Here is a 12,543-nt window from a genome sequence, read left to right as displayed (position 1 = left end):
TGTAACGACTAATATAAAACGGTGCAAACATTACGACAACGTGACGAAAGAATTTCTGGCGCGGATGTAAGGAAAAAGTTTTTTTCAAAAATTCATCATAAATCGAAATATTGTGCTAGAGACTTCCAATTTGTTGCAAAATGAAGGTAAATGATTGAATATTACTAGATGTAAGAGTTCTAGCTTACAATTGCGTTTTTTTACCATTTCAGTCGAGTCAAAGTTGACCGAAGGTTGAAATTTTGGCAGTTATCGAGATTTATATGAGAATATTTCCAAACTGATAAAAGCTACAACCATGGGTTGTATTCTGTTGTATTTTACATGAAATTGCGCACATTTTCATATTAAAACTTTACGTTACGGCTAATATAAAACAGTGCAAAAATTACGACAAACTGACGAAAGAATTTCTGAAATTTTCAGCCGAGTTACCGCGCGGACGTAAGAAAAAAGTTTTTTTCAAAAATTCACCATAAATGGAAATATTGTGCTAGAGACTTTCAATTCGCTGCAAAATGAAGGTAAATGATTGAATATTACTAGAATGTAAGAGTTTTAGCTTACAATTGTGTTTTTCGACCATTTCGGTCGAGTCAAAGTTGACCGAAGGTTGAAATTTTTTGTAGTCGCGTACGGTACGTCCACTTGGCACCCAACAAACAATTTTAGTCGACGTATGATACGTCCAGTAGGCGTTTAAGGGTTAATATCATTTCAAAGATTAATAAAGTAATAATAGGATAATAGTTTAACGTGCACTTGATGTAGGATGCTAGTTTAAGATGTACAATTGGCATTTGAACTTTCAAGACAGGCAGTTACGATCGTTTTTAGAGGGGAGTGTTAACTATTCGTGGATTTTAACTATTCGCAGGGGGGTTGTGGTACGCATCCCCCGCAAACGCAAGGGGTTTATTGTACAGCACATAATGCTGTGTGAAACTCTCAGGCACAGCTCATAAAACTCTCAGCTATGGCCCATGAAACTTTTAGCCACAGCCTGGTGGTGGCCTGTGTTGTTGGCACATATAATGGTGACAGACACATGATCATGGCAACTTTAACCTTAAATAAAATGAAAACTACTGAGGCTAGAGGGCTACAATTTGGTATGCTTAATGATTGGAGGGTGGATGATTTACATATCAATTTGCAGCCCTCCAGCCTCAATAGTTTTTAACATCTGAGGGTGGACAAAAAAAAAGTGCAGACGGACAGACAAATAGCCATCTCAATCATTTTTTTTTTTACAGACAACTAAAGCACTATCAAGACATTCAGAAACATTCTGCAAATCAGGTTCAAAGAAAGATATACAATAAGAGAGCAGCTGTGCCTAGTACAGGAACCAATGTCTTACCTTGAAGTTAACCTCATGAGATATTCTGTGCTAGGGATTTGAACTCATGACTGGAGAAAGTGTCCATCCATGTCTAGACCTTAGACGCTGGCTGTTTCTTATCACTGACCACTTTAGTGACAGATGGCAGAACCTGGCAAGGACATACTACCTTTGATCAAATAACTGTGCCTCCTTCATCTTTCCCATCCTCTATGAAATTTTAGGCATGGACAGCACCTGGTATTAGTTGGATACTACCAACCATTAGTGTTTGGGACCATGAGAGACAGCCAACAGTGCTTCTTTTGGTAGAATGCTATCAAATTACAGGTTGAATGTGATCCATGAGCAAGAAAGGCACTTTGATCATAGAAGGTTCCATATTTTTTAACAAAGCCTCTTGAAGAAACAAGTCCAAGCAAACAAGATCTCACGGGAGCAAAGTCACAGATACATAAGTGGGCAGCTCTTTTTTGCAGTGATCCTTAATATTCAATGACACCTTGAGTTTCACTGGAAAGCACAAAACCTTCCTTAGGCCTTGGGACAAGGGACCAGGATTTACACATTCTCACCTAACTCTTCCATGTTGTATAATTTTGGGGATATCTTTTAGCCTTTATTACTGTAGGATCCTCTCTCTGTTTGCAGAATTGACCCCTATGAAGATCCAGCACTGGGATCTTAGACTTGGTGGCAGGACTGGTCCTTGAAAATTCCCAATGGATTCCTCAGGCTAATGTACTGAGTACCTCAAAAACAAGGTCAAACTACACAAGGACAGATGGGACTCTGACCATCAGACCTGCTTGAAGAATAGAGAGCTACATAGTTCCTAGCTATGCAGTCAAGCATTAAAAGCTGAAAACCTATCAAATGCTGGCTAGGTTCCCTCTAAACCAGGAGCATATAACTTTAGGATTTTTCTTCTTCTCAACGCCTACAAGACTGGACCAGGACAAGTGGCTGCATCAGTAACATGGGCCTCTTTGAATTAAGATTCTAAAGATGATGATGGCCCTTTCCTTTGTTTCTAGAATTTCTCAGCTGGAACCTGGGAATAACCTGGACCTTTTAATAAAGGAAACAATTCTATATTTTTAAGACAAGTGTTTAAGTGGCTCTCCCATTTCTTGATCATTTGCTGGTGACTCCCTAAGTGACATAGAAGTGGTGACCCTCTTCAGTCTTGACATTTACTCCCAGATTTCAGTGAGGTCGGACTTCAGGACATATCTTTGCTAACAAGAATTAGCATACTGTGTAGACAGGGCTTTGACTGCTGGTAGCAGAACTCCTAAAGCGGTTACTTTTGCTTTTCAGTTAGACCACTACTAGAATTTCAAGATTAACAGGAAAAGACACTTAGAACAACTTAAGAGGATACCATTTCCTGACCAGTATATCTACAAAAGAGGCCCTATTACATCTACATAAGACAGGAACTAGATGTTATTGACATTAAAACAGTTTCCACAAATCCTAACTACTACTGCAAAGGAGCTGAGGCCAGTTAGTTGCCATTCTTATGTCCTCCTCAATGATGATTAATGTGGTCACAAAGAGCCTCAGCAAAGAATTAACTACAGCTTTAGGAATAATTAATGTTTCAAGATATTTGTAAGCTTGGGAAGACTAATGGAAACTCATCACTAGATTCTCTCATAACCCCATCATGTTACGCAGCTCTCTCACAACCAGCATCCTAAAAATAACAATCCTATTACCCATATTGCAAGTCTTCACCCATTGGAAACCATGATGTACATACATCATAAAAGTACAATATTCATGTCTTGTGACGTTCCTGGAAGGTCAATTTTCATTTAAAATGCTCAGAGCTTCAGAAATACAAGGATAAGCTATTAACTGATTTTTATACATCTAGAATACCTTACTAACGTATATTTAGCTCCTCCCACATCCAATGCCCTGCCCTTCAGCGAGTTTGAACTTGAACATAAGAGACAGCATACCACAAGGCCAGTACTCTACAAGCATTCAGAGTGATCGGTGTACAGTATATCATTAGCCTTTGTTCTTATTGTTTTTCCTCCATTTTCATGTGATTTGTGTTAATACATCATCCCAAATGAGTGGCAGGGATTTTCAAATTATGATTTTTTGCCTAGTGCAGATGACTTATGGAAGTGATTCATCACTTGACAGTGAATTTAGTGAAATTAGTGATAATGAAATCAAAGGCAGAGAGGTGGAGAGTGGCTGGAATATTATTTTTCTAGGCTCAACCCTGCCTAGGGGGGAAACTCTACTTCTGTTGCCAGCAGATGCTTATCAATACTTTTTTGCTAAGGAAATGACAGAGGCATTGCGCGAGTGGACAAATGAGAGCTGCAACATATTTCAAGAAAGAGACAAAAAAACCTTGGGAAAATTCAAGGTCTAAAGTGGTGGGAGGTAACAGGAAATTACATGCACACCATCTTTTGCTTGACAATGGCAATGGGCACCATGAAGTTCCCTCATAAGAAAATGTATTGGTAAAGGGCCTCATATGTTCTGAGCCAGCCATATTTTTAGAAGAGATTAAGAGCAGAGATAGATATTTTAGTATTTTGAAGTTTTTGAGATTTTCTCCAACTGATAGTGTAATAAATAATCAGCCTTCTACAAGAATCAAGTCTTTTCTTGATTTGCTTCGAGAGATGCCAAGCATTGATGAGGCCTCATTAACATACAGCTGTTGATGAAGTTCTCATACTGTGGAAAGGACATCTCAGTCTCAGATTTAAACAATTTATCAAAACTAAATGTGCAAGATTTGGTGTGGAAGACTTTGTCTGTGCCCTTCTGATAGCTAATGGAATGGTATTCATGGAAATTTCAAATTTATCACGGAAAAGATACATTTCTTCAGTGATGTAAGTATAATACATCTCTCTTGACCAAAAAAAATTGTTGTTTATCCAATGAAGGATTTACTTGATAAGGGAAGGCATATGGTTACAGACAACTGGTATACAAACCTTCATTTCTCAATGTTCTCAGGTGTTGTCAGAAGTGAAAGGGACCCCCCAAAAAGTGGTGCTCATGCAAATCTGAATTAGGAACAGTGCTGCTTTGCAAGAAGGAATAATACTTTGGTCGTGATACGGACAGATAAGAGAGAGGTTACAGTTTTGAAAACAAAGTATGATGCTGGAATGATGGAAAAACCAGAATATATTCTGGAAATAAGACAATCTTTCAAAACAAACCTCTGCATATTGCATGATACAATGAGAAAATGGGCAGGGTGTGGATTCGTCTGATGAAATTCTGGAGCCATATGAAGCAAACAGAAAAGGTTTGGCATGGTTCAAAAAACTTGGATTGCATTTCATGTTCAGGGTATTGCTAAATTCCCATAATACAGTAGTCAGCAAAACTCTTGTTCTTATTGCAGAGATTTCATGCAGTTCATTGTGGACAATATAGTTCTTAATACAGTATAGTCATTTTATTCTGGTACACGCAGGTGAAAGTTAAACATGGCGTGGTTTATCTGTAGAGTTTCGCTGTCCGAATTCAGTAAATAAAATCACGATGTCATCCTCAAGTGGTAGCGTCATTCTTAAGTAGTAGAGGATCTTCATAGGGGTTGTCTAAGGGTGTTAATGTTTCAAGCCATATCGTTGGCCTATTCTCAAGGTTCGTTCTGAATTTTGATTGGCTGTAAGGGAATTAGTGCCCCTGAGCGAAGCCTTCTCCCAGACATTGATGGTTGCACCCATCTATGCATGCAGATGTTGGAGACAGGGTGGGTGGTCCTGGGAGGGTCACTCACAGCAGATGGAGGCAGCTCTTGGTTGGTCCACTCTCTCAGCTCACGAATACAATACCGGCGGGCAGCATTCTGCGTGCCAGTCAGTAGAAGGAAAGTTTCCTGCGTGGTGTTAAGGCTAGGCCTTTCCTTTCCAATGTGCAGAGCCTCCAGGAGGCAAAGGCAGCAATGGTCTGCTGCATTATCATTAATTCCTATATTGGGAAATATATCACTCCATTCTTTTTTAATATCATGGTCATTCTTAGCATGATTACAAATGACACCTTCCTGAATGTGGCATGCCAATGTAAGTGCCAAGGCATTCTCGGACTGGGCATTTGTAACAGTAGAACACATTGGTCCTGCAACAAGGGGGCTGGGTTGTTCTTCATAATCAGGCTACTAGTCTTTTTACTTTATAATAGATCACTAATTTGACCTTTTCCTCCAGGTCTGTAGGGCAGACATTCCCTTCTATGATGTTGCAAAGGGTAAGCTCGTTCTCTTTGTGATTCGTGTGGAACACTCCCTTATAAAAAAGTGATGTCTTCAAGGGTGGGTGGGCAAGGTAAGATTTATCAGTGGTTCTACAAACGCATTTTGTGACTTCCTGGTTGGAATACTCGTTCTAATTTGGTGTGTGTGCCTTTTCAAGAAGAGCAGTGTGAGAGCTCTCCTGATGAAAGCACTGACTGCAGTTAGTTTGCATCTCTTTGGACACTGCTCAAAAGGGGAGAGTGAGTATCAAAAGAGATACAATTGCACTGCAGTCAATGCCTTCGTCAGGAGAGCTCTCTCACACGGCTCTTCTTGGAAAGGCACACGCACCAAATTAGAAAATAATGCCCAGGCCCTGATTAACAATGGGTATTCCATCTAGGAAGTCACAAAATGCATCAGTAGGACCACTGATAAATGGTACCTGCAGGAACCTGGCCTCGCTGTCCTTGAAGACATCACTCTCTTTTATAAGCGTGTGTTTCACATGAACTACAGAGGACAAGCACGCCCTTCACAACATTATAGAAAGGAATGTCTGCCCTACGGACCTGCAGAAAAAGGTCAAATTAGTGATTTACTATTATGAAGAACAACCCAGCCCCCTCAGTGCAGGACCCTCTGAAGAGATCCAGTATGGTCTACCAGTACAAATGCCCGGTCTGGGAATGTCTCAGCACTTATGTCAGTATGACCACAATGAGATTTTCCAAGAGGATCTCCTGCCAAATTCAGGAAGGTGCCATTCATAATCAAGTTAAGAATTACCATAATTATATTATAATAAAAACGGAGTGATATAATTTCCAATATAGGAAATATCAATAATGCATCAAACCACTGCTGCCTTCACCCCCTGGAGGCTCTACACATTGGGAAGGAAAGGCCTAGCCTGAACACCATGCACGAAACTTTTCTTATCCTGACAGTGGCACATAGAATGCTGCCCACTAGAATTCCTGAGCCAAGCGAACAAACCAATCAGGAGCTGCTCCCATCTGCTGTGAGTGACCCTCCCAGTACCACCCACCGTCTCCGACATCCGCGCGCGGAGACCGGTGCAACCATCAACGTCGCAGAAGGCTTCACTAGGGGCACTAATCCCCTAACAGCCAATCAAAATTCAGCTCCCCTCCCACCAATGACTTGGGACCCTATACAGGCAGTCCCCGGTTATCGGTGGGGGTTCTGTCCTGAGGGTATGACGATAACCGAAAATCGCCGATAACCGAAAATCGCCGCTAACCAAAAATCTGCGATTTATGGCGCTTTTTTGGCAAATTTCAGGCCTTATTGGTGCCGAAAATTGCCAATTTTCGTCGCTAGACAAGCGCCGTAAAACCAGATCACTGTTAACTGAGCCCACCGTTAACCGGGGACTGCCTGTATACTGTATACTGACTGATGAGCCCATCCTAACAAGAACAAACCACCTTGTCTTGAGAATAAGCAGACAATACAGCTTGAAACACTGATGCCCTTAGAAAACTCTACAAAGATCCTTTACCACTTAAGAACGACACTACCACTCGAGGACAATGTTGTGATTTTATTTACTGAATGTTAACAGTGAAACTCTACAAACATACCACGCCATGTTTAACTTCCACCTGCATGTACCAGATTAAAACAACTATACATGCATTCAGAATTATAGCCTTTCCCCTTATCCACATTATGTACATCAGACAGCTCTTAGCAGATATAAGCCTTGAAGAAAAGAGAAGTGAGAAGAACTGAGAAGACACTATATATTATTATCATTATTATTGTTGCTGTCATATCAACTTGTTATTTTTTATTATTATTATTATTATTATTATTATTATTATTATTATTATTATTTTCAACCAAATAGTTATTATTAGAAATATTTTGCAATAATCTTATCTAAAACCACACAGTAATAGAGAAACTTCATTCTCACAAAAAAAGTGGTCTTGGTAACAGTTTACATGAATGCTGAATATGATACTGGAGGGACAGACATGCTTGTGATACCAAAAGGGTTAAGATCCAACAGCGTTCTCCAACTGGGAATTCACGAGCAGTATTGGTTAAGAGAGGATCTTCAAGAACCTTCATAAAACTTCTGGTTGTAGAGCCATGACCAAGTATGGAATTCTTGGCCAAACTACTTCTGCTGTAAGAGAGACATTCCCAAAATGGATCCCATCTGGGACTAGCTCCTACGTCAAGCTCAAGCTCCATCAATTCCACAGAGGCTGGAGAACATAGATTTTGCTTGGAAGTGGTTTTCTTGCTAATTAAGTTCTGACTCAGTTAGTGAGCATTTGAAGATTTGATATCATCACTGTCTCTATATACCACTCACGACCACTACATTTAAACCTCTTTTCAACAAGTTATTGACCTTCAAGTATGTGTGTAATTTAAAAGCAATCTTCCTCTGGTTTGTCTCTGACACTAGCTAGCAAGTTAGATGCTCTATGTAAGTAACTCTTGCAAAGAGAAGAGGAAAGAGGTCTGTGTACCCATATTAAGGTTACAAATTCAAGTAACAAAATCCAAATTAGGTTCCCCTTACCTTTTAACAACCTGGCTTTGACATGTCTGTTTTGTCAATTTTCATAATAACTTTAACATTAGACAACAGTTGCATAGTAAGTCAAACCTTACCTACTGTTATTAATATTTCTATATAAATCCAGTTTTGCTTCATCGGAAATGAACACACCAAAAAGAGATTACAGTATTATGATATATGAAACCATACAAACCTTCATAAGGATACATTTTTATGCATTAACACAATGTCCACTAACTTCGGCATCCCACATTTAACCGCTTTTGTTTTCATTTTGTATGTGAATTTAAGCACTCATAAATTCACTGTCACCGTCGGAGTTATCCATAAGAGGTAGGGGAGATGAAGTGGAGTGAGGGGGAGAGGACTCAGGAGTAGTGGAGTACCCTAATCTACACATGTACCCAAAGATGGTTAGAACTGGCTGATTGACATTTATGGCCTAAAGATCTATTTGTATGCCTAAAAAAGAAAAACCTGTCCATGGGAAAACAAATTGCAAATGCATTCAACATTTCTTCTTAAGAAAGACGTAAACATTCTTCTGTTAGTTCTCACTGTATTCCTGTATAAAATCCAGGTCTTAACAGGTGACGTATCATACCCTAAAAGCTGTTCGCTACTACAAGGGCTAAAATTTACTACGCGTATCAAGAAGTACTAGTAAGTAATAATGTCACCACTTACTGCCAACAATCTCAGGTGAATAAGATATTACTTCAACAGGAATAGGAGCAAACATGGTTCCTGGGGTACGTCCTGGCACTCCCATGCTAGCACTGACATAACCCTGCAAGATAATAATCATATGGCTAGTGTATCCTTTATTTTTAAGTACTGTAACTGTGTAGCAAGTCTGTGCAAGGATTCCATTACATGCAAAGAAAGCTCCAGATAAAATTCCTAGTTAGGGGCTAATGTCTAACAGTTAATAATATGAGGGCCTTTCAAAATGAAACAATTCAAACATGGCATACCAATTAAAATTTATAGGTGTAGGGAACAATGGTTTGTGGTTAAAGCAGTAAAATAAGAAAACAAAATAACATTTTACAAACCTGAACCGTGCAGTAACTTTACATAACTAACAAGGGAGATCTGAGATTGTGAATTTCCTCCAATGCAATCAGAGCCACATTATAATCTAGTAAATTTATTTTATGAAATTAAGTTTTCTAAAAGACTTTGTTGAAATACAGCACATTAATTTTTAATTTTTAATGTTCCTAAGTATACAAACTAGAGCCTTTTATCCATGAATATTCCTCAGCGTAAGCTGGAATTGATTCTGAAATTTGGTAGCAAGTTAGTCAACTTGGGGTTAAGGGAATGAGCAGGGAGCACCCATCACCCAATGCTGTCACAAAAGACTTTTCCCCTCAGCATCAAGGACAAAGTGAGGTGGTTTAGGTGGGCAATAAGACAAAAGGCTCGTATACCTTGGAAAATACAAATTACTTTCAAAATGTTCTATTGGTTCCCACAACAATACAAACCATTGTCTTTTATGTAGGAGAGAGGTTGGCTGTCAACTGACTGGAAGTTGAAAACCACCTAGATATGTCACAATCCAAATCATGAAATTTATCGGAGCAATAACTCCTGTAACCTTCAACTCAGTCTGAGTTGGACGTTTGTTCATCCGAGCCTGAACAAAGGTGTCTAAAAGCCTCAAGAAAGGAAATGATCAGAGAATCTGTGCTACCCAGTAAAGGTTTACATAAGTCAAAGAGGGTAGCTATATCTGGTTGAAATGATTGATGGGTTCAGAAAACAGTTCCACCACCAGCTGGGTCACCCTCTAGTTAAAAGTCAGAGCAGAGAAAGTCATATCTTATCTACCAAAGCTCTACAAATGGCTGTTCAAAAGAGTAACCACCTACATTTGAGCCTGGTTTAGCATGTAAAGTACTCAGGCCAAGTTGCTTACCCTCAAAGGGAGGAAGAAGGAAGAATAGCCTCATGCTCTGAGTACCTTGGGTGAGATGCTTCTCTATCTGAAAGAAGCAGGGTGCTTATACAACCTGCGGGTGTAGTCCCTAAAGGCCGTCTTTAACGTTCAGTTAGGCCTGAGTAAATAGCTCATCTCAATCGATACGCCTCCAGCCAAATGGACTGCGCAGGCACACTTCGACATTAATGTGGGGAGGCAGCTTTTTTGGCTCAGTTCACTTTCCATCCCTAGACAGATAACATGTACCAGACAAGAACAGTGTAGAGTTTTATTAAATTTAAAAATTTTATTGTTTAGTGTAGATGACAGACCCCGCCCAGCATTGGGGAACACCAGAATAACTTGGCAGCCATTAACAGTTCATTTATGCCCTCATGTCCATGAGAGGGGAGGAGGGAGGGCTCTAATCTAGTAATTACTTGGTAAGTATATATGAAACTTAATTTTATTATGAAAATATCATTTCCATATAAGTAACTAAACAAGTAATTACTTAGCTGAATCCCACACTGAATGGAGGTGGGACCCATGGACGTAAGACATAATCTGCTCCAAAATATTAAGACATGATAATGACACTGAAATCGAATAATCTGCCAGCACTGAATGCAATGCTTGTTGTTTCCTTACCTGGTAAAAGAACTACTGCAGGTGAATACTGCCTCTGGTTGGTGCTCATCTTAACCTGTAGTGGCGTGGCTGTTGATCCATGGAGCGCCTCTACTTAGTGGGGAGCTTTGCAGCAAAGGATAGGACCGATGACTAGCAAAGCATATATAAGTGCCCTTGCCCTGGGTGCAGTACCAAGATTAAAAACCAGACAACGTTGTCAACTACTCTGAAAACACTCAATAAAAACCACAACCTATCCACTAAGACTGGTGTATACTCTACGTACCTTGTACCCACCCCAGGCTCCACAAATCTCAAAAACCTTACACCAAGACGAAAAGATTGTAGGAGAAAAAGAGTGCTTTCTATGATCCTTCACCTAATACCATGCCAGCCACCAATAATGGACCCAGGGTATTGCAATAACAGTTTCCACATCTTTCAAATAGTGGTGTCATGAGCTCTTACTTTAAGGTTTGGTAACAAATCCTCCTGGATCTGGGCGTGCTTCCTTAATTAAATCTCTCAAAAAGAACGACAAGGCGTTCTTTGAGAGAGGATGAGATGGGTTCCTTACTGAACACCAAAGGTTACCAGATGTACCCCTGTTCTTTTCTGTCCTGTGCAGCTAGTGTCTCAGCGCTCTTCTTCCTCTTGACCTAGAATATCTATTAGGTTCTTAACTGCAAAAGAACGAGGCCAGGGATTAGACAGGTCCTCATCCTTTGCCAGAAAACCTAGAGTGAAGGAACAAACTACATTTCCTGGAGAGAAACTCACTTTCTTGTCAATGACTTGGAGTTCACCGATGCGTTCAGCTGTGGCTAATGCAAAGAGGAAGAGAGCCTTGCTAGTCAGGTTCCTTTGAGAAGCAGACTTAAGGGGCTCAAAAGATGGGCCCGTCAGCTATTTCAGGACCACATCCAGGTTCCATGGGACCAAAGAATTGCCCTTCTTACATTTCTCCATATCAAAGGACTTTAACAGGTCCTTGATATTGGGGTTCAAAGAGAGATCCAGTCTTCTATGTGTAAAGACTGAGCTAAGATAGCCCTATAGCCTTTAATGCTCGAAGAAGACAGGTTCCTCGTCTTCCTCAGAAAAAGGAGAAAGTCCACAATCTGAGTTACAGTGGTCCCAGAAGATGAGATATTGTTACTGATTTTGACTGACCTCTTAGCCTAATAGACAAGGCTAGAAGATGACCTTCTGCACTGAGCAATAGCTTCTGCAGCTCCTCTTGAAAACCCTTTCGCTCTAACCAGCTTACAGACAGCCTGAATCCTGTCAGAGCAAGAGTGGACAACCCTTGATAGTGTCTTCTGAAGTGGGGTTGTCTCATTAGAGATGGTTTTTGGGGAAGCAGCCTCGGGAAGTCCACCAGTAGACGAAGAAGGTCTGGAAACCACTCTCTCAGAGGCCAAAAAGGAACAATGAGGCTCATGTTCACATTGCTGTGCATCTCGAACTTGTTCAAACCTCCCTGATCATGCAAAAGGGAGGGAAGGCGTATAGGTTTAGATTCGACCAATCTTGCAGCATGGCGTCCGTGACCCATGCAAGGGGGTCTGGAATGGAATGGAATGGAATACAGAGTTTAGGCCAAAGGCCAAGCACTGGGACCTATGAGGTCATTCAGCACTGGAAAGGAAATTAGTAGGTAGGTAGGTTTGAAAGGTGTAACAGGAGGAAAACCTCGCGGTTGCACTATGAAATAATTGGCAAGAGAGGGTGGATAACAAGATGGAAGAGAGAGAATATAAATGGAGGTACAGTAATAGGAATGAGGTGCACTAACGGCACTATCCCCCTACGGGGGA

General features: G+C 40.4%; 1 protein-coding gene across 2 annotated transcripts in view; it reads right to left on the bottom strand.

Moving 5' to 3' along the window:
- eIF3f1 (eukaryotic translation initiation factor 3 subunit f1) overlaps window positions 1-12,543 on the bottom strand; it is a 61,645-nt gene that overhangs the window by 31,209 nt on the left and 17,893 nt on the right. For both annotated transcript variants that reach the window (XM_067127479.1, XM_067127488.1), the window contains exon 4: window positions 8,845-8,947. In XM_067127479.1, coding sequence (XP_066983580.1) covers window positions 8,845-8,947 — 103 coding nt within the window. The remainder of the gene's footprint in view (window positions 1-8,844; window positions 8,948-12,543) is intronic.

Source organism: Macrobrachium rosenbergii, chromosome 3, assembly GCF_040412425.1.
Source record: "Macrobrachium rosenbergii isolate ZJJX-2024 chromosome 3, ASM4041242v1, whole genome shotgun sequence".
Taxonomy (NCBI): Eukaryota; Metazoa; Arthropoda; class Malacostraca; order Decapoda; family Palaemonidae; genus Macrobrachium; species Macrobrachium rosenbergii.
Note: the sequence above shows the minus strand (reverse complement) of the source record. Positions and strands in the feature narration are given on the sequence as shown.